We start from the raw sequence: 21,706 nt of genomic DNA, 5'->3' as shown, positions 1-21,706 counted from the left end.
GTATTGAGCTACTTTAAATCATACTTAGTTATTTGTTTGTTTATTTTGAAGGAAACCGGAGACAAAAATTTGTTAAAAGACTTGTTATTAACACAGTTTTTTGTCAGAATTTGATCATTATGTCTAGTACATCCATTCAACCTCTGTTTGTTGGATATTTGATGTGAGGCACATCTGCTCGGCCATAAGATGTTGTTTATCAACACAGTTTTAATTATGCTGTGATTTAGTTGATAATGTCTCATTATAGCAATATGTCCAACCTGTCTTGTCATTAATCGGTTCATTTTCATGCACAGATGCTGGTGTATTCACTGGGTATGACTCTCTACTGGTCAGTTGATTTTCACCTACCTCAAAATCAGGTGGGAGCTCCTCATACAGAGCTGTCATTTTTAATTCAGTGTCACCACCTCAGTCATTATAATAACTTTCCACTCTTATTCCTCTCAGCCAGTCCAGTTGAGTGACCATCTAAATGGCCTCCTGGTCAGCATGTGTGAGGACCTGGCCCACCGCAGGGTGAATCTCACCTCCATCCTGGAAGCCTGCGAATCTCAGCATAAAGCCACCATCCTGCCGTCGCCCACCAAAGTCATTCGACAGCTGGTGGAGGAGGTTTTTCACGAATCAGTGAGTCTAGATATCTACCCACAGCATGTTACTGTCTGTAAGCTTTTCAGCTTCTCTGCAAGAAGCTGTGTCAGAATTTAAAAGCATAATTTACATAATGACAAAAAATTAAAATTATTGTAAATACCAGTTTCTTTTCCTCCAGATGGACCACGGCTCTCTGCCAGACAGTCACGTCCCTCTGAGTGGCAGGAGCCAGATGATCAGAGAGAGACTTCATGGTGAGCATGCATGTTAGAGAGAAACTTATGTGTATTTAACCTGTTGGACTGCAAATAAAAGTAACATCCAAAGCATCACACAAGAGAGAAGGCTGAGACAACATCTTTGTTACCTAACTGCACATCAGTAAATTTTAAAATTCAGCTGATTTAAAATGTGTGTTTTGTCAAAATTAAATATGTGTATGGAACAAAAGTGTCCTACTCAGCTCTATTGCTTCTTTTGGCTGCTGGTTTCAAAGCCATAAATCAGTTTGACCTTTGACCCTACATGTACATAAGTACCTTTCAGTCATTGACTCCTTTGACTCTTTTGACTCAAATGGCATACAAGCCAACAGGTTTTTGTTTTTTTTGTTGCAATTTATTGAACAGAGAAAACGGGGGTGGGTAGCATTTATCAAAGAGATGTGATCTTCTTTGAGGTTACACATACATGTTTTATTTTTGATGCCATGTATGGGGACATTTCTTTAAGCCACATGGAGGCAGGGTGAAGATCTGCACCTATATTTCAATATAGTCAGGTTACTTTAGGCGAAAAGGCGATCTTAAGGCCAATAATCTCGTAAAGAATCTGCAATATTGAACCAATTTATTTAATTTCCACAACATTTAAATGATTACAAAAGGCAAAGATGTGAAATTGAATCATTCATCCTGTGGAGTCTTTCTGGTGTAAAAGGTTCTGTGGATAAACAGGATTAAAATCTTAACCTAAAGCAAACCCAGGATTAGGCTCCTGCGAGAGCCAATAATCAAATACAGAGCACGGATGCTTTCAGGTTAAACCCTCTGCTAGCCTCATTTCTGTCCAAACGTCTCAGTGTCTCCTGGGAGCCCAGAGCAGAGACGACGGGAATCAAACATTAATGTCATCTTTTATCTTTTACCTGGTTGACAGGGAAGAGAGGGCCACTTTCAGACTTCAGCGAAGGCAGTGCTGAAGGGAGAAGATACTCAACGGACTCTGACTCAAAGTCAGGTACTGAAAAGAAGTCAGAGGGCAGAAAGAAGGAATTCTGTTAAAAACTAGTTTGTCTTGTATCCACCTAACAAGATCCTTAACTCTCGATGCCTGTTTTGACCATGTATGTGCTCGATTTATCTGTTTTCCAGGGAGTTTACCTCAGAGACCTTGGAGACAAAGACCAAGGAGCTCTCCCACACTGCTGTACCAATCTTCTTTAGACAGGTCTGTATTATATGCATACACATCATCACCACTAAAACTCTAGTTAGAAAAGATTCCCCATCTAATAAAGCTATCTGTGTGTGCATGTCAACATAAATAAATCTTTCTTTTGCGCTCCTTCACTGTCTGTAGTGACTTTGAGGACACATTGTCCCAGAGTTTGACTTTTCCAACTTGTCTGCACATCTATTACACAATCCGTCCTTCCCTGCCCCTCTCTCTCCCCTCAGACTCCCTCGTGGGGTCCGTCACAGGGACAGCAACTGCAGTTGGCTTGGTAGGAGCCCCCTCCATGACATCTCTCCCAAGACATCCGGCAGGTCTCACAGTCCTTCCATCACCTTCAGTGAGTCCTCGCTCAGCCTGAGCCAGAGGAAAGCTAAGGTAAGATCAGGGATATTTTAATGTTTTTTTCCCATAAATAAATAAATAAATGCAAGGGAAATGTTTCTGTAGAGCATAAACTAAAAGTGCATGTTGTGGATTTGTACTACAGCAGCTCTGCCACAGTATAACAGGGAGACTGTTTTACAGTATTTAGTTGAATGTTGTAGTTTGTCGTTTTAAGAGCGCACAGCAGAGCATTTACAGAGCACAAAAGTCAGAGTTTGTTGGACTTTATATTATAAATGTTTGTTTTTTCAGGCTTTGGGTCCTGAATTTGTCAGAATGCCAGATGAACAACACATTGTTCTCGAGCTTCCAGGATCTATTGTGGTAAGATTATGATTTCTCCCCATTTCATCTGCTTCTGATTAATATCGATGTACACTGCTGTTTTTTCACACTTTTTTAATGTGCCTTTTCTTGCATGCTAAATTATGTCTGTTTGCATAATTGCATGCACAGTATTTGTATATTTATTTACATGTATGTGAGCGTGTCAGTGTTTTTTTTTTTTTGTTTTTTTTATGTCTATGTGTGTCTGTGTGTTTGTGCATGTCCACAACAGTCCAAGAAAGGCCGCTCATGCTCGTCTCAGAGAGAAGTGACCGTAGTGCTGCTGAACGGACAGTACGTGGTGGTTCGCTGTGACATTAAGTCCAGAGCAAGAGATGTGTTTGACATGGTGGTGGCTCACGCAAACTTGGTGGAACACTTCTACTTTGGTCTTGCCTTTTTAGATGGTAAGAGTGAAATATTATCACATCGCATTGCAACATTCAAAACAGCAATTTGTGATGTTGTGCTCTTACAATTATGAGGGGTGAACTTGTGATAATATTTCAATTATTATGATTTTTTTACCTAAATAAAGTTATATTTCATTCTGTATGCCTTTTTTCGATTTTTCAGTCACTTCAGAAGTCTGAGGTTAAAAAAATGTTTTTTTTTTGTCATTCTGCAGATGATGAATATTTCTTCTTGGACCATGAAACAAAGATCTCCAAAGTTGCGCCTGACAGTTGGAAAAAGGGGCAGATATTATCATTTTTGGTGTTTCTTCGAGTCAAATTTTTTGTTGATGATATGTCCTTCATTTTGTAAGTACAGTACATTGATATGTAGAATATCAATTTATGAAAATATATAGTTAAAATGTTTTACTAAATGTTTTTTTTCCTGTTTCTTAGGCACAGACTGACTCGTCACCAGTACTACTTACAGCTGCGTAAGGATATCTTGGAAGACAGACTTTACTGTAATGAGGAGACAGGCTTGTTTCTGGCTGCGCTTGCTCTGCAGGCTGAGTTTGGGGATTACATGCCAGAGGTACTGAGGGAAGAAAGGAAAACATGTTCATCTTCTATCTTTAAATACTAGCATCATCTGTCAGTATGTGTCACAGCAGCAGCACAGTTGGGTCTTTTGTGTGTCTTTCTAGCTGTACGGTAAAAATTACTACCAGCCAGAACATTATGTGTCCAAGAGGATGCTGGAGAAGCTGGCCTTGCCCAACATCAAGGAAGAGTTGCCAAGACTACATGCAAGTCATGCTCAGATGCTGCCTGAAGAGGCGGAAACAGAGTACCTAAAGGTATCTAGACTACCACTGCATCCACTCACACGCATATTTCACCATGCAATATGATAAATGAATCAGTTGTTATTGTTAGTACTATTTGATGATACAGATCCACTTCTAAATAATTTTTAAAATAAACATCGACAGTTTAAAATGTAAAACTTTGTACCACTCAGATTGCCCAGCAGTTATCGGAGTATGGGGTTATGTTCCACCGTGTGGGGAGAGAGAAAAGGCCCGTGGTGGGAGAGTTGGTTTTTGGAGTGTGCTCCAAAGGAATCATTGTGTATGAGATGAAGAACCATCTGCGAACTGTCACCAGACGTTTCCTCTGGAGGGAGACTGACACCATATCCACTGGGGTAAAAATATGCGTTGTTTCAATCAGATTTTGCTACATAAGATGTTACATTGTAAAGCTTGTATTGTTACAGAGCTCAAACTAAATGTATGATGATGTCTGTCTTTCAGCGACGTAAACTGATTATAGAGTGTGGTGGGCCCAGTGGGAAAAAGCACACTTTTGTGACAGAGAGCTCCAAAATAGCACAGTACCTCTTGAACCTCTGCTCGGCACAGCACAAGTTTCATAGTGAGATGACGTCACGACAACTTAACCACACAATGATACCAGGTGAGCACATTTTACTGACTGTGAGAGACTTTGTCCGTACTGATGTGTATTAAAAGAAAGCTCACAAAGGTCATAGCCAACAAAGAACAACTGACACATCTGTTTTTCCAGATGAAAACATGGATGTCTACCAAGGTCGTAACTTGAACCTGAAGCGGATGTCCTGTTCAGAGGGCATGTTGAACCATGTCGGTTTGACACCCGGCCAGCCAGACTCCCTCTCCAAGTCCTGTGACAACCTGACTGCCAAGCTGGAGGCGAGGCTGCGCCAGCAGAGGGAGATGAGGAGGGAGATGAGCAGAGAGCTGAACAAGGAGCTCACCGAAACAGGAGACCCCAGAGACATGAAAGAGCAACAGTGTTGGAGGTAACCTTCGATGATAAAACATTCGTCATACAGAAACATATTCTCTCTGAACATTAAGGCTTTGTTATGCAATTGTGTGTGTTGTAGCACTCCAGAGACGATTCCCAGAATGATGTCCAGTGTCTCGCTACAGAAGCAGGACTCTGACGCCTCTTCCTCCATACGAGGTGAATATGTCAGCTTTTTTGTGAACACATAAAGAGGTGTGACAAATTAAAGGAAAAATCAAAATATTTTTGGTATATAGTGAGGGGCGGAGCAGCAGGGTGGCCTCTGGGGCTCCAGCATCAAATGTTTATCAAAAACAAATGTATGCAATTCACTAAAAAAAAAAACCACTATAACTGGGTAAATGTTCTTTTGTCAGTTTAGATGTAACAAATTTGCCAACTGAACTTTCATTATGTGAAGTCTAATGTAGTATAACTAAATAAGGTTTCAAGATGGGTAATGCTGTTTACACCACACCATTACTCTACCTATGCTATGTAGGTAGCTACCTATGTTATTAAACTTTAAAGTCCAAAAATTAGACACATTTTTCTGTTTTAGGTGGCATGAGTGAATATTTGTCATCCTCAGCATTTTGTTATGTAATTTAAATGCAATTTAAACTTAATAGCAGCATCAGACCATTGTGCCTCTTTTTGACATTTGTTGTCTTATGGTTTCCGAGTAAAGAAAATTGGAGAAAAGTAAGATACAAAATATGATGTAGGCTCTATAGGATGTTTTTTTTTTTGTTTGGCAAACATGTTTTTTTGTCGCTCAACTGTACGTCCAGATTTGAGTTGCATTGTGGCTCACTGATCAACACAGTCATATCAAGAAATAAGAATGGCTTCCCAATGTGTTTTGGGCAGATTGGGCCATTTGGGAATTCTAAATTACTGTTTGTTCCAGTCTGTTTATGTACGCTAACACTTTGCTTCACTTTTGACTTCCCCCTGTGACCTTGATAACCAGGTATTTAAAATATATAAATAAATTTACAATGGCACATTTGCAGTTGATACACCAACCAGGGCCCCACCAGAGAGAGAGATTGTCTGCGTGACCCTGAAGAAAGATCCCAAACTGGGCTTTGGTGAGTTTATTAAGAAGGGCTTAGCTGTGAACTTGATGTAAAATTAATGAGAAGAGCACCACGTACAGTATCTGAGACTTTTGTCTTCACTTCCTGTCTGGTCCTGTTTCAGGCTTTGTGATAGTGGGTGAGGACAATACAGGTAAACTTGACCTTGGGATCTTTATTGCTTCCATTGTGCCTGATGGACCTGCAGACAAAGATGGACGAATCAAACCAGGTACGAAACACCAACAACGGAAACTGGAAACATAGGCGTTGGCTTTAACATACACTGTAAGATAGCTACAGACAAAATTAGGCTGCATGTGACAACCTATCACAGGGCTATTGTAATGATTAGTTGATTTTTCCAGGTGGACGTCTCATCTCCCTCAACAAGACGAGTTTGGAAGGAGTTACATTCAGTGATGCTGCTGCCATCTTACAGAGCAGCCCCGACGAAGTGGAGCTCATTGTGTCCCAGCCTAAACGTAAGATCTTTGTCCTCTGCGCGTCTGAGAGGTTCATACAGTCATGCAAATATTCAGATATCAATGCATTGCTGTGACACTTAATAAATACCACCTGGTTGTTTTCGTACCAGAGTCTCTTAAGGACAGCAAGAGCTCCTTGAGTCAAAGTACTCTCGGTTTAGCGCTGGAGAAGAGTTTTGGGTCACAGACCACTCTGAGTGGCACCGAGTATCGTCCAGTCGTGGAGGAACTGGAAGAGGCCATCAATTTGTCCAACATGGCAACCCCAAAACAGAGCAGGAGGCTTCACATTCCTGTTGTGCGAATACATGACGCCCAGGTTAGAGATAAGTGACTTTGTTTCTGTGGAGGTCAACATGAGTTCAAAGCCAATAAAAGAGATCAACCACCGCTAATTGTTAAAAGGATTAAGTGCTCTGATTAATGTGATGAAACTCAGAGTGCCCTGAAAACACACTTCTGTGATCTCTTTATGTGTTATGTCTACTTTATTCTATTACCCTCTCATTCTAAAACTGTTTTTTACCTCTTCCTCTGTGTGTTTCAGGATGCATGTTCCAGGTCACCATCCATCATAAGTTTAAAAACTGAGGAGCGGTTTACAATGGAGCTGAAGAAAAGCAATGGTAGTCTTGGCATCAGTGTTACTGTGAGTGAACTGTTTTCTTTATATTATCCAAAATTATTTTATACATTCAGTTGCCAGTTTATCAGGTGTGCCTAGCTAAAAACTTTCACAGTCTAATGAAATGATGATGATGAGTCCTTGATTAAATCTTATATAGGTAAAAAGCTGCAATGCACAGTCATTTTGATCATTTTACACTGAGCCTTTGTACGTTTCTTGGGATATTTACAGCCTGAGACTAATTGCCTCTCCATTTTGCAAAAAGGGAGGTATAAACACCAACGTGCGATATGGAGGCATCTACATCAAGAGTCTGGTGCTCGGAGGCGCTGCTGAGCAGGACGGGCGCATTCAGATCGGTAATCTTTTTTAATGTCATTTTGATATGTGGTCAGGTGGCTTCAAAAAACACAAATGGTTCTCTAAAGGTTTGATTTGAGGCAGATTTTCACTCAATTTCTGATTACATAGTAACAAAAGCCATTTTCAGATTTTTGCAATTTCTCAATTCTTTTTACAGTTTTTTATATCTTTTATTTTAAATGACAGTCTTGCCAGTCTTGTTGCATCATCATCATCATTATCAAAGAATGATGTCGGTCTGTTTTTTTTTTTTTAGCTTGGGGTAGATTGTCAACTTTCTTAAACAGAAAACAAAATATTTGACTGTGGACTGAAACAGGCTCGATAAGATAAAATCTCTAAAACCTGAGTCTGAGTGTACCGCTGAGGTCGCTGTGCTGTGTCTCTGTCTCTGTCTGCTTGCTTCATGCTTCAGTGAGCAGGAACGACTTTTAGATTTGTTGACATGCCCATCAACCACACACACACTCTCTCTCTCTCACACACACACACACACACACACACACACACACACACACACAGACGAACCGTTTATGTATTGATGTTGCTAATGATGATGAGATTTGTGTTTGCGCATATGACAGGTGACAGACTGCTGGAGGTTGATGGGTCCAACCTGAGGGGCGTGACGCACCACCAAGCTGTCGAGTGCCTGAAGAGGACTGGGGAGGTACATGCACATGCACACACACGCATATACACATACACACAAATCTTGTACTTCTATCTTTGTAAGGACCCTCATTGACAAAATGCATTCTTTATCCCCTACCCTAACCTAAACCATCACAAAAAATGCCTTATCTCAACCCTAAACCCTAACCTAAACTTAATTGTAACTTGAATCTTAAAATCAAGCAATAAACCAGGCATTTTTTGTGATGGTTTAGGTTAGGGTAGGGCACTACTTCCCAAAAATGTCCTCATTCTGTTGTTGATATACATTTTTGGTCCTTACTATGTAATACAAGTACAGGCACACATGCACATGCAATAAAACAAAATTAAACGCAGAAGTACTTTCTATTTTGCCAATATGATTGCATTAAAATCAGTGCAATATGTCTGTCCCCTTTGGAAAAATCTATTTTAAAAAACCAATATTTTTGGTGACACACACACACACATCTTAATATGCACTGAGTGCTTTGAAAGGCACCTTTAAATAAAATGTATTATTATAATAATAATAATATAAATAATTATTATTATTATAACAAGTTTAGATAAAATGTTTTTTATTATTATTATTATTATTAGGGTTCAGGCCCCTTTATTCTATCCTAACTGAACCATAAATGGGTGAGAGATTACACCACACCAATTTATTGGTAACCATTAGGTTGCAAGACTTGTTGGGCCCTAAGGACCCTTCGACCTTATCGAGTGTAATCTAGAAAAGCTTTTGCCTTTCGCTCCGTTCAAAGCTTATTATGAATATGCACTGAAACAAGCACAGTAGCTGGTGATGCTGTAAATAATTCACATTGAATGTATGAACATATAAAGGGGTCATGTGTGCATTTGTTCCCCAAAGGTGGTGAGCCTGATGCTGGAGAGGGAGCCCACAGTAATCTTGGAGCCCCGACCTGACTCACCCTGCCCCCTCTTGGCCCACAGTTCATCACATACACAGTCCCCCAGGACTGAGGTCTCCATGGAAACGACCTTGAGTGGTCGAGCCAAGGACTACAGCTTTGTGACTGATGGTGAGAGGCGAGAGGAAGGGGCACATACGCTCAAATAGGAGGGGGGAAAAAAAGAAAAGATAGACAGTGTCAGGCACACACACACACTTACACACATGGCCCAGAGGTGACTGTGAGTCATCTGACAGCTACATTGTGGTTGCTGTCAGAGTCATCCAGGGCTGACGCTCCCTCTGTCCCCCGAGACAGCACGCACTGAAACCTTGAAGCTGCCTGTTCACTGCCTGAGCTCAGTTAAAGGGACAGTTCCTCATCGCTACAAAACCTTCCTCTCTTTACTGGAAATGGTGCAAAGAAATTTTAGGAATAATGTGAATAAAGGAGTTTGCTTGTCCAGATTTAGTCACTGGAGAAACATAGGAAGAAATGTGCGTTGGGGGGGGGGCCTGATAAACCTCTCTTTTTTATCACAATGTACGAAATCGCAGCCCAAATTACAGATTAAGGGTTACACAACACACATTAATGCTCCAAGTTTCCCCTCCATCTCCTCTCATTCCTAGAAAACACACATGAAGTGCTGCTGAAGAAGAGCTTGACTGGCCTCGGCTTCAGCTTCAACATCTCACAGCTGCACTCGGGGCCAGACCGTGGCAGCGTGGTCCGCATCAAACGTCTGTTCCCCGGTCAACCAGCATTAGAGAGTGGCCTGTTGCGAGAGGGAGACGTCATTCTTTCTGTCAACAAAGAGCCCATCAAGGATCTCTCGTACCAGGTAGGGTTTGAGGTATTTAAAGGTGCAGTGTGTAGGATTTAGTGGCATCTAGCAGAGACAATTGCAGATTGCAACCAGCTTAAACTTCTCCTATGTGCCAAGTGTGAACTCCCAGTTAGGATTCATTCAGTGTTGTTTAGGAAGTTTTTACCAGGAGCTGACTTATCCACAGAGGTCTCTTCTCCAAAACAAATTGACCAGATGATTAAAATCCAAAAGCCACCAAATAAAGCAGTTTAACATAAAAAGCAATGTTTCTTCAATGTTGTTCAGATAGACCGTTAGCCCTACTAATCCATGCTTACAGTCTAGAGATTTATTTTTTTATTTAGTTTTTTTTATGGGAGCCAAATTGTTTGTTTAGGTCTCTTCCTCTCCAAAACAAACCAACCCAGAGATTTAAACTGGTAAAAACTGATGCAACATGGTGGATTGTGTAGGCGAAGACCCACTCCCTATGTAGTTATAAATGGCTTTTTCTAAGGTAACGAAACACAAGAATTGTCATTTTTAGGTGACTATACACTAATTTAAAATATAGAGTTATAATGTTATATTTAATTTCTGCCAATATAATCCCCTAAATCCTACACACTGGAAATTTAAAATAATTATTATTCTCATCCTTAATGTAAATCCAGTGGATATCCACATTCATTAATAGAGCTCGTTTGCTGTGTACAGGTATTAGTGGTTTTGTTGTGGTTGTAGTTTCGTTTGATCTTTTTTTCACTTGAAATGGGGACATAAAAAAGTTATGTCGTTAAAAACGTAAAAGAATATAAAGGTTTACAAGGTGCTAACTACACCCATAAAAGCACTCAATTTTTGTTCACTACGCCAGAACAGTTGGCAATTTCTGACTTGTGAACGGGCTGGTGAGTTCAAGAGGAGCACCAGCCGCCCTGCTCTTTCTTAAGATCTCAGCCGCGTCATTCCTCCACTAATCCTTTAATCTCATACCACCCAAAATAGCAAGCTGGTTGTGTCATGGTGTTTGATGTGTCATTTAATCTTGTGTTCTACCAAGGAGTTAACAATGGCCTTCACACAGGTGCATTTAAACATGTAACAATTAAAAAGATCTGCACATTTTGAGGCGTCCGGTAGTTCAGTGGATAAAGTAGGAGCCCCATGTATGAAGGCAGTGTCTGCTGCAGCGGCTGGCAAGGACACAATCTTCTGTCCTATCTAATCTAAAGGCAAAATTGCCACAAAAAAAAATCTTAAAAACTGTCTCAATTTTCTTTTTGGTTTTGTTTCAGAGGGTTTTGTTCCTGCTTCGTGGAGCTCCATCTGAAGTTCACCTGCTGATCTGCAGACCAGGTCCCGGAGTACTCTATGATGTCGATGACAACACACTGGTGAGCTTACATGCACACTAGAAACGGCGCGTTTATGAAAACAAGCACCTAAGTTAGCCCCAGTAATCCTGACAGACTATCTGACTTCATGTCTGACTCAACAGAGTCCTGCATCCTTCCGTGAGGTTCGATCTCGCTCTCTGGACATCCGACTTGGCGAGGACTACAGCCAGCTCCTCAAGTTTCAATATGAACCCAAAATTTCTGCTCAGAAGCCAGCCCCCACCCATGATGAAGATCTAACAAACACAGCAGAGAAAAACTCAGATCCTCCTGCAGCTCCAGCACTCCCGGAGACCCAGGAGAGCCTGGAGAGTGAAACACACGCAAAACAGAATCTCCCATCCCCTCCTCGCTCACCGCCATCGCCCACCTCACCTACATCACCTCCTTCACCAGTCTCACCAGCCTCACCTGCTTCCCCAGCGTCACCTGCTTCACCTGCCAGCAGTTCTCCGCCAGCTCCACCAGAATCTCAGCCAACTGCTGGGAAACCAGATGATCAACAGGAAGTAGAAGCAAAGAAGAAGGACGGAGAAGAGGAGGTTGCAACGACAACAAGCTCAACTGTGATGCTTTTGGATGTCTGTCCTAAGACTGGTTCGAACTCCGTATACGCAAGGTAATTTATTATTTAAGTGTTACATATTATTTGCATTACACACAAAAAACGTGTATATTGTATAGTTATATAATTAAAATCAAATGATACATTTAAAAATGAAAAAAAAGTTTATGAATCACTGAAAATGCATTAAAAACAGTGTGTGTGGTCTGTTTTGTGTATTTTTGTCTGCAGTGGAGTCAGAGAGGAGGCAGATGGAAGTGTGACCTACTGCCTGATGGGAAATGGACTGACTATCATGGCAGATGAAGAGTACCTAACCATCAGCTCCACACTGGAGCCTCCTCACAGCCTTCCATCCAGTCTGCCCGCTCACACTCCAACAGCCAACGTCACAGGCCTCCACTCTCAAAACTCCTCTACTTTAAGCTCTCAGAATCCAAGCCTCGGCCCCCACGTCCCCACCACCACCATCTCGCCCCACGGCCTCTCGTCCGACACCCCGACCACTTGCTCCTTAGCCCATCCATCCATGCCACTCACCACCCAGCCACCGAAAGCCAAGCACCACCCGATCCAGCAGGGGCTTCTTCCGAGTCACTATAAAGCCATGTCCAAGAACAGCAGGCCTTTGGTGCCTCCACCCCAGCCTCCTCCTCCGCCACTGACCCCCATCACAGCCCAGGTCGTCCCCTCCGTGCCTCCCTGTGCCAGTCCACCCACCCCGACAATGCTGCCCCCTCATGCTCAGAGCCACACGCAGCTGAGGGAAGAACCGGAGAAGAAAGAAAGGGAGTACAAGGATGATGATGATGAAGAGGATGAGGAGGATGAGGAGGAGAGTAGAAGAAAGGTGAGTTTGGGAGGTTTTGTGTTGTTGGTTTATTTTGCCAAAAAATACTGGGGTGTCTGGGGGGGGGGTTTACCCCAGCATTTTTGGCAGTTTAGTGAGTATGTTCAGGCTTTGAGTCAATGAACCAGTGATCAAAGTTAGCTGGTTATTTGTCTTAAAACCAGTAATGAGCAGAGATAGAGATGCTTGAATGTCAAATCATCAGTATTTTGCAGGTTACAAAATATTTGAAATATTTACCAGGACATTTTCTATGGCTTTTTTTTTCACGAGACATGTTAATTGTGAAGCCACTAACAAGACCACTAACAATTAATAATAAAACTAGATTGGTTGAGTGGGACTTTAATATAAAGTGATGAAAATGATGCATTTGTTTTCAAGTTATTTGGAGAATATTAGATGAATGAATTGTCATTGTTTCTTTCCTGTCAGGCATATGTTAAAGAGTTTGAGCTGACAGTGGTCCTGACAAAGTCCCGCAGTGGAAGCTTTGGGTTCACCATCTCTCGAAGCAAGCTGGACAACTGCTACTACATCCAGGAAATACTGGACAACCCCGCTAAGGCAGACGGACGACTCAGGGCCGGAGACAGGCTCATCACAGTACGCACAAACACACATTTCTGCACATTTAAAACCGATACGTTCAGATCTGAACAATTCCTTCTCTGTCACCGTTCCCAGGTAAATGGGCATGATGTTACCAGTGTGGCAGATGATGTTGCCATGACAATTCTGCGGTCATCTCCGAGACGGCTGAGTATGACCCTGGGGAGGGCAGTGACCAACCTGGTGGCCCCGCCCTCCTGTGACAGCCTGCCTGATATCGTTCTCCATAAGACTGCGTCAGGACAGCTGGGTACAGATTTGCACACATTTTGAAGACACACACACACATACACATCACCTGTATTATGTGATTGTATATAATGTATATATGTGCACTCTTTCCAGGTATAAAGCTGACGGGAGGCATTGGCAGCAAGTGGCAGGGCATCTACTGTCTGGAGGTGGTACCAGGCTCCCCGGCCAGCGAGGAGGGCAGCGTCCAACCCAATGATAAGATCCTCTACATCTGTGGCAGGTGCACTCTGGGAATGACCCTGGAGGATGCAGTGAAAGCCTGTGAGATCGCCCCACGTAAAGTTAAGCTTAAAATCATCAGGTATGTGTCCTAAAAGGGAAGAGAGACACTGGAAGAGGTTTTGTTGTTGTTACTGTTTTATCAGTAACTTTACTGTTTGTGTCTGTCACAGAGAGGACCAGCCAGTGACCCCGAGGGCCAAGTGGAATGGTAAGTGCCTCTTAAGGATTTATGGGATGTTTGAGTTTGGTTGTTATATGCACTGATGGATTGCCTAGAAACCATATATGTTTGTGCTCAACCGACAATGATAATTTAAGATCAATCATTACCAGAAAGAGTTCTGGCAGGACACAAAATGAATGGATTTTTTTTTTAGATTATGCACCAGTAGTGCAAAAGAACTGTATTTTCTTACACAATCTATGGTAGTGCATTTCTATACAAGTGTTTCGTTTGCAGGTCTGTTTGACTGGAAAAAGGACAGAAAATTCTTTGCTCGTTTCGAAGAGCCTGTCTCTCCAGAGAAAGTCTCTCCTACTGAAGATGGTGAGTTTCTTCTACGAGAAGAACCACTGCGTGTTCCATCAGCACCATAACTGCTTCCCTTTCACTCTTACTTGTTGCTCCTTTGTCTGTGTGAAGCCGGAGCTTGGTGCTGAAAGACAGTTGTCTTTGCAGCTGTGTGTGTGTGTGCGTGTGTGTGTGTGTGTGTGTGTGTGTGTGTGTGTGTGTGAGCTGAATGCTGACAGACAGATCCTGGGCTCTCACAGCAGGATTAATAATTAGCAAGCCTCAGGCCCTCCACTGGTGTATTGGACTGCAGGGCTGTAGCCATCATACACACACACACACACACACACACACACAGACAGTGCCATGCAGCCAGTGGTCCACAGGGCAGGTAGCTCAGTTGCCTGGTGACGGTGCATGCAGCGGTAAGGGACAGTGGAGAGGGTCAGTCTGAAAAGACCAGCCTTGTTCACCTGTCATAGAGGAGACGTGCCCGTCAACACTTCTCTTTCAAAATGGCCGAAGAGGTGGGAGGTTGGTGTTTTTTTTGTGTGTGTGTCTGTTACAGAAATGACAAACTCCAGACATTTTCCATTATTTAGATTTACATCACTTTTAAAGGCTCAATCAATTTTAATTGAATGCATAACTTGTTATGCAATAACTGGAGTTGTTTTGTCTGCGCCGGCTGCTGATTCACTGATATTTCTTTTTGTTTTTTCAGCTGAACCTGTGTGTCGGACTACTGGAAATTTCAGATGTCTCTCTATCGCGCAAGAGCACGATGTAAGTGTATTTCAATTAAATTAATCAACATCAAAAGGCTCTTTCTCTACAGTGTAGCCCTTCATTTTTGTTGCCTCTTGTCAACTCTATCCCTTTTCTTTAACTGCACATCTTTAGAAGTGTGTGTTGAAACACACACTGTAACATGATTCTACTGTGTGTCAATCTGTGAATGCTTTCTCTGCTGGGGGGGGCACCATCTGCATGTGTGTGTCTGTGGCTTTCTGTATACACAATTCATGTATCAACAATAAAAAAAATTTTGCAGAACATAAGGTGCTCCTGTAAAAACAAAAAAAACCTAACTTTTAAATTCTCATTTTCTTCTTCGTCCTTTTCTCATCTGGACTCTTTAGAGTTGCATCATGCAGGTGGAGTTCACAAAACCAGAAGGAGGAGGCCTTGGCTTTGCTTTGATTGGGGGAACCAACGGCAGCATGCTCAGAGTGAGGGAAATCTGCTCTGGTGGGGTCGCTGAGCAGGACGGTCGGCTCAGAGTGGGAGATATTCTGTTAGAGGTAACAACCCATCATACATCTAGACTATTTTATTCCAGTCATAGTGGGGTTTAAAAAACTAATCCTGTGTGTGTGTGTGTGTGTGTGTATTCTAGGTGAACGGTGTGATTGTGTCAGGTCTGAGCCACAGTAAGGTGGTGGATATCCTGCGTAAAGCTGAGGGCAGCGTACAGCTTACTATCTGCAGAGACATCCTGCCCCTGACCTACTCAGAGTCACCTACACCGCCCAACATGTCTGCTCAGACTGAAGCTATTTTAGCCGAGCAGCCGGCTCCTGTGTCCAGCCCTGATGCCTGCTCCTCACCTGACGTCATGCTGAATAAGCCAGTTGAGCGTCCGCCTGGTACACGCACCTTTTTGTTGTTGTTGTTGTTGTTGCTTTTTAATTCTTGAAAGGATAATGTTGCTGAAATAAAGTACTGACAAATGAAACAGCGCCAGGCAGAAATTTTTTAACTGTATAGTTATTTTTTAAATTACTAATTTGAACATATTATTTAATGTATTATTATTTGTCAGCTAAGTCATTTATTTGTGTTGACTAACTAGCTCTCATTGTAATAAAAGTCATGATTATTATTATTATTATCATTATTATTATTTTTTGCCTTGGGCCTGAATGTGCTAGGCCTTGCACTGAGTATAAACACAAATGCTGACATTTGCATCTTAACTTGCAGTTTACTTTTAAAGACTTAGAAACAACACAAACTAAATATGTGTCTTTCTGTTATTGTCTCAGAGGCAACTTCAGATCCTGTGGTCAATGCAGGTAGTGTGTTTGTCTCCTCACCCCCTCCTCCACCACGCCGACTGACTGTTGTAACAGATGCCGCTGCAATTAGACAGGTAACCTGCACACCAACAAGCATACATACACAAGTACATAAACTATCGTAATGATGCTGTAAACTTCTCTTTAACTCCCCCCTCCCTACCTCTTTACTAACATACTACTAACATCTTGCTCCTCCTGTCTGTCGCCTCCTCTGGCTGCTTGTCTGTGGAACAGGAGAGCTGTAACAGCACCCCTTCTCATCAAGCTTGCTGCCCATCCCTCAATGTCACTGACATGTTGCATGGAGCTACAGACAGGTAGTAACTTACCAAATTACTCTCCTCTTTTATTGTGTACTTATATCCTCCTCCCTACCCCACCTCTCCACCGCCACCTCCTCCTGCTCATGTTTTGGTAGAATTCCAGTTTCAACCACAAAGAGGCAGCAGAGAGCAATAAATAAAACACCATCTTAGGATAAATGCTGTCTCTGAAGGGCTGAGAACCCCAACAAGACAAAAAAAAATAGTGTAACAGTTAGGAGGTGTATAGTTTTATTCTCTGTAGCCTAAAAACAAGGAGCACAGCAGAAGATACTTTAGCCTCTTGTCTATACTGTATTTTAGGTGGAAAAGTCGCAGGGAAAGGAAGCTCAGCCTTGCATGATTTCATCCCCTCCTACCGAAGAATAAAAATGGTCTGGTCTCACCCCTGCCCCCTGACTCCCCCAGGAAACAAATTGTGACCAAACTTTTGGACCAGTCCTGCAAAGACATCCAGAAAACCCAGTCAGATGGCTGGAGCAGTGAAGAAGAAGATGACGTATTTGAGACCAGCGATCTGGAAATGACCTCGCCCCAAACAGGTGTCTATCCCCCTGCTCTTGTACTGATGTGTAAAAGTGACAATTTTGGCCCAACTGAGCCATACTATATTTCTTGTTCTTCTCTTTTGTTTTCTCAGGCCCTCCCATAGTATCAGAGGAGGAACTGGCCAGTTTAGCGTGCATTAGCCCCTCTAAGACCAGCCAGTATTCAGGCTCCAGGGTCAAAGCTCTCATCCAGATTCTGCAGCATCAGCTGGACCAGCAGGAACTGGTCAAAGAGTTCATGGTGTGTATGTGTTGTGGACAAAATTCATAGCTGTAAAATTGCCTTAAAGCTACAGGTACCTTTATTAAAGTAATTTTGTCATATTTTCTGAAACTGTTACTATCCAGACAGTCGTACATGAGACAGATAATCTGTGAAAAAATCTTGTTCCTCCTCTTAGTGCTTCTAATGGCATTTGCAATAATTCAAAGTGGCGGAACAAAAACAACCAGTCAGAGCTGTAACATAGCATTCAATCATGTCAATCACTGCTAGTGAACTGCGGTCAAACTATCAAACTAGTAGGCGCTGAGACAACGCAACCTAGTTTGACAGTTTGACCTACAGACTGTATAAATAAAGGAAGTAGCTACCCTGACGTCACACATTGGTGTGTTGACTGCCTTTTGAGGCCTTGTCAAACGTATTTTACCAGTGGCCATCTTGTTTTTTGGGGGGCCAGGAGTGACCATAGGAGCTAGGGGTGGATCTGACTCACAGACTCCAGGGACGCCTCACAGATAGCCCGTCACTCAGGAGGCCCCGCCTTTAAATATGCCTAAATTTGGGCCTCAATAAAATTTAATAATAATGTAAAATAATCATTCCCCTGTACAGATGTCATGAATGTTGCAATTAGTCATGGAGACCAAATCATTTTTTTGTACCATGCTGGAAAAATGTTAATTGCTTATATACATTTGATTAATAATTATTTAGTCTGGTAGGGGTTTTTTTTTCAGCCATGTTGGATTCCTGCAAATGCCATTAGAAGCACTAGGAGGAGAACAAACATGATTTTTTTTCCCACAGATTATCCGTCTCACGTATGACTGTCTGGACATAGTGACAGTTTCAGAAAATATGACAATAAGTTATTTTATAAAAGTTTCTTCCTGTAGCTTTCACTAATGATAAAATAACTAAACACTGATGCAGCTATAAGAACTGTACACAGGAGGTTAATGTAATTCATGCTACAATGTGACACACTGGGAGAAACTCAGCAAACAATAGGTGAACACATATATACTGCGTGATTATTAAAACCTTGCAGCTTTAGACTATTTTAATAGACAGGCATACTGTAATCCTGCTGCACCATTCTAAATATTTTTTTGTCTTTTTGTTATTGTGATGATGTGTAATTTCAGGCTCTGGAGCATCTGAAACCCTCTGATAACTGTCTGGTTGGAAAAGCCCCCGAGAACAGAGACAAGAACCGCTACAGAGACATCCTACCCTGTAAGTCTGACAGAGGACTTCTATAAACTTTTACTTCTTCTGGCAGAATCTTAACTTTTACTTTCTCCATTTGTTCAAACCCATGCGCTTCATTTTATGTTCCCCTACTGGAGTTTTTTATTGCTGAGCTAAAGCTTGTAAAAGCTGGATACTCACAGAGTTGGCATTTATAGGAGAGCCTGTTTGTTCACACTTTTCTCCTCAGCTGCTCTGTTTGAGCTGACTGTAAGGACTTTGCTGACGGGAGTGGAGATGTTTGTTTACAACGCTTAAGTAATGTCTGCGCCACAAATCATCTCCTACATTAGTATCAGTAATTCACTGGAGCCGCACTTATAATCTCCTTGGAGTCAGCCAAGTATGTGATGATGAAGAAGGTGTCATTTGTTACCGACCTTGTAATTATCTGGGATTTATATTTTTAATAAAGGAAGCGGCATCAGGAGAAAATAATATTGCAAGATGTATTAATTATGTGAACTTCAGGGGGTAAATACAGAGAGACAGGGTGAAAGGAAAACTCTACAAAAGAGATGTGTGTTTGTGCATGCACCCTGGGGTGTAATGCTTGGATTGTGGTCAACACTGATGATATTGAAGAATGTGAAAAAGCTGTAAAACACGCACACACACAAATACACACAAACACAAGTGTTTACTTCTCCAGCCCTTGCTGTGTTGAAGTGAAAAGGATCAGAGTTAAAATGAGTGAACGTGATGAAAAGGATAGTCACCCCCAGTGGAATACTGCCACGCCTCACCAAATGCCTTGTTGCTTGCAGCTTGTTACAACTGCTGTTTGTGCAAAAGGTCCAAAAAAAGGGCACGTTATTTACCAATCCATTGCTTGTAGCCTTTAACTATTTTATTTAGAAAGTCTGGTTTCCAGTCTGTGGCTTTTTTGACCTCACAAGCAGGAGGTGGGAGACCAACCCAGAAAACATTCCTAACTGCCTTCGCTCTATCACCCCTCTCATCACCAACAAACTTCTTCACAGCGCTGGTTTGTTGAGCCCGACTCCTGACCTCAGAGCTGTTTACTTGGCGTTATTTACTGTACACTTAGATTGCATGCTTTTGGCAAAACAACAAGGTAGCAGTGTTTGTTGTTTATGATCACGAAATGAATGGATTTATCAAGTATAAAGAAGACGTATGGAATGTGGGAGAAGGCCGCCGTAAGTCGTTTATTTTATCTATAAATTCATAAGTTTTGATTTTTGTTTCTTCTTTTTCTTTCCTACATAGATGACGAAACCCGTGTTGCCATTGGAGAAAACCAGGAGTACATCAACGCCAGCTACATCCGCATGCAAGTTGGTGATGAAAAGTTCTTCTACATCTCCTGTCAGGGCCCTCTACCCTCCACGGTGCCGGCTTTCTGGCAGATGATCTGGGAAAACAAATCTGACGTCATCGCCATGATGACACAGGAGGTAGAGCGGGGAAGAATCAAATGTCATAAGTACTGGCCAGGGAGGCTCAGCATGCCTCTGGACACCGGCAGGTACCAGCTTCACCTGGAGAACCAGCAGTACCTGGAGTACTTCCACATCAAGGTGATCCGCATGGTGGAGACAAAGGTGAGAGATCTGTCTTCTTATAATGTAATTTTTTGGTTTACTCTTAACTTTAAAATTCAGCTTGAGTGGAAACAACTCTTTAATGATTTTTTATTATTCCAGACTGGTGAGACCCATTACGTCCGTCACCTGAAGTTCACACACTGGCCTGACCACGGAGTGCCCAAAAGCTCAGAGCAGCTGGTTCGCTTCATCCGCTACCTGAGGGCGGTGCACCACAAGGGACCAGTAACTGTGCACTGCAGCGCCGGCATCGGACGCACGGGAGTTGTCATCTGCACTGACGTTATCCTCAGCCTCATTGAGAACGATTTGCCAGTAAGTGGAAGCCATTTTGTTTGGTTTGCTAATTAGTTTACCATATTTCTGTATTTTTAGCCATGCTAGTGGCAAGTCGTTAGGGTAAAATAGCAAACCATTTACAGACTGTGTTGTTCCACCACTGGTCAGAGGGGGGTGCTGCAGCAGCGACCTGCCCATGCCCATGCTTATTTGCAAATGTTAGCGTCCTAACTTGGTAAAACTAAGAAGGTGAACATGGTGAATATTATACCTCCTTATTATACCTCTTCATGTTTGCATCATCATTATCAGCATGCTGTCCTTTAACATGTAGCTCAAAGTGCCACTGCACAGCCTCAAAGAGCCACTATCATTGCCTTATACTTAAATTTAGGCTATTATTAATATTAGAAATAAACTATAGCTACAGGATACTTCACACACGTGCGGTAGCTCTGCCTAACAACCTTCTGCCTCTGTCTTTAGATTAACGTGAGCGACGTTGTAAAAGAGATGAGACTTCAGCGGCATGGAATGATTCAAACCAAGGTCAGTGTCAACAGAAGGGGTTAAAGATCAAAGTTCAACCTTTAAAAAATGACTGTTTCCAAATGCTAGACGTGCCCTTTGTCTCTCTTATTTCAGGAACAGTACTTCTTCTGCTACAAAGTCTGGTTGGAGGTTTTACAGGGCATTTTACAGCTTCACGGCAACCAATGGCAACCGGAAAGTCCCCGAGACCACAAAGTAGTTTGAATGTTTCCACCTCCAGTTCACCTACCTGTAAAGCACAGACTGTGTATGAGCAACCATGTGCAGTCTATCACAGCACAGACTGGAGGTACCGTTTTCTTTGGCCGTAGTTAGTTTAGTTAGCTATAATAAGAAACCTATTCCCTGTTTTGATACTCTGTGTTGAGGAGGCCTGTTGTTTAGTAACAACTTGAATGTTTTTGTTCTTGTATGTGCTCTCGGTGCTGTGATATGTCTAATTTAGATCACTGAGGTTGTTTTGCCTTTTCAGGCTTAGTGATTTGCCTTCTGT

At 42.2% G+C, this 21,706-nt stretch overlaps 1 protein-coding gene across 1 annotated transcript in view; it reads left to right on the top strand.

The window, feature by feature from the left end:
- Nucleotides 1–21,417, top strand: part of ptpn20 (protein tyrosine phosphatase non-receptor type 20) — a 28,008-nt gene extending 6,591 nt beyond the window's left edge. Inside the window, exons 4-47 of the mRNA XM_042501644.1 lie at nt 300–365; nt 454–633; nt 779–854; nt 1,759–1,839; nt 1,974–2,049; nt 2,280–2,433; nt 2,695–2,766; nt 3,002–3,176; nt 3,398–3,533; nt 3,624–3,762; nt 3,875–4,027; nt 4,192–4,377; nt 4,487–4,649; nt 4,761–5,016; nt 5,104–5,183; nt 6,026–6,103; nt 6,216–6,323; nt 6,460–6,576; nt 6,690–6,898; nt 7,127–7,228; nt 7,473–7,566; nt 8,155–8,240; nt 9,108–9,279; nt 9,783–9,994; nt 11,260–11,358; nt 11,463–11,980; nt 12,158–12,776; nt 13,212–13,382; nt 13,464–13,638; nt 13,734–13,944; nt 14,036–14,073; nt 14,326–14,412; nt 15,101–15,162; nt 15,519–15,680; nt 15,776–16,025; nt 16,425–16,531; nt 16,695–16,777; nt 17,192–17,325; nt 17,424–17,572; nt 18,706–18,796; nt 20,045–20,379; nt 20,482–20,697; nt 21,148–21,210; nt 21,307–21,417. Coding sequence (XP_042357578.1) covers nt 300–365; nt 454–633; nt 779–854; nt 1,759–1,839; nt 1,974–2,049; nt 2,280–2,433; nt 2,695–2,766; nt 3,002–3,176; nt 3,398–3,533; nt 3,624–3,762; nt 3,875–4,027; nt 4,192–4,377; nt 4,487–4,649; nt 4,761–5,016; nt 5,104–5,183; nt 6,026–6,103; nt 6,216–6,323; nt 6,460–6,576; nt 6,690–6,898; nt 7,127–7,228; nt 7,473–7,566; nt 8,155–8,240; nt 9,108–9,279; nt 9,783–9,994; nt 11,260–11,358; nt 11,463–11,980; nt 12,158–12,776; nt 13,212–13,382; nt 13,464–13,638; nt 13,734–13,944; nt 14,036–14,073; nt 14,326–14,412; nt 15,101–15,162; nt 15,519–15,680; nt 15,776–16,025; nt 16,425–16,531; nt 16,695–16,777; nt 17,192–17,325; nt 17,424–17,572; nt 18,706–18,796; nt 20,045–20,379; nt 20,482–20,697; nt 21,148–21,210; nt 21,307–21,417 — 6,852 coding nt within the window. The remainder of the gene's footprint in view (nt 1–299; nt 366–453; nt 634–778; nt 855–1,758; nt 1,840–1,973; nt 2,050–2,279; nt 2,434–2,694; nt 2,767–3,001; nt 3,177–3,397; nt 3,534–3,623; nt 3,763–3,874; nt 4,028–4,191; nt 4,378–4,486; nt 4,650–4,760; nt 5,017–5,103; nt 5,184–6,025; nt 6,104–6,215; nt 6,324–6,459; nt 6,577–6,689; nt 6,899–7,126; nt 7,229–7,472; nt 7,567–8,154; nt 8,241–9,107; nt 9,280–9,782; nt 9,995–11,259; nt 11,359–11,462; nt 11,981–12,157; nt 12,777–13,211; nt 13,383–13,463; nt 13,639–13,733; nt 13,945–14,035; nt 14,074–14,325; nt 14,413–15,100; nt 15,163–15,518; nt 15,681–15,775; nt 16,026–16,424; nt 16,532–16,694; nt 16,778–17,191; nt 17,326–17,423; nt 17,573–18,705; nt 18,797–20,044; nt 20,380–20,481; nt 20,698–21,147; nt 21,211–21,306) is intronic.
- The last annotated feature ends 289 nt before the right edge of the window (nt 21,418–21,706 follow it).

This window comes from Plectropomus leopardus, chromosome 15, assembly GCF_008729295.1.
Source record: "Plectropomus leopardus isolate mb chromosome 15, YSFRI_Pleo_2.0, whole genome shotgun sequence".
NCBI classification, from domain to species: domain Eukaryota; kingdom Metazoa; phylum Chordata; class Actinopteri; order Perciformes; family Serranidae; genus Plectropomus; species Plectropomus leopardus.
This window is presented reverse-complemented; position numbering and strand designations above follow the sequence as displayed.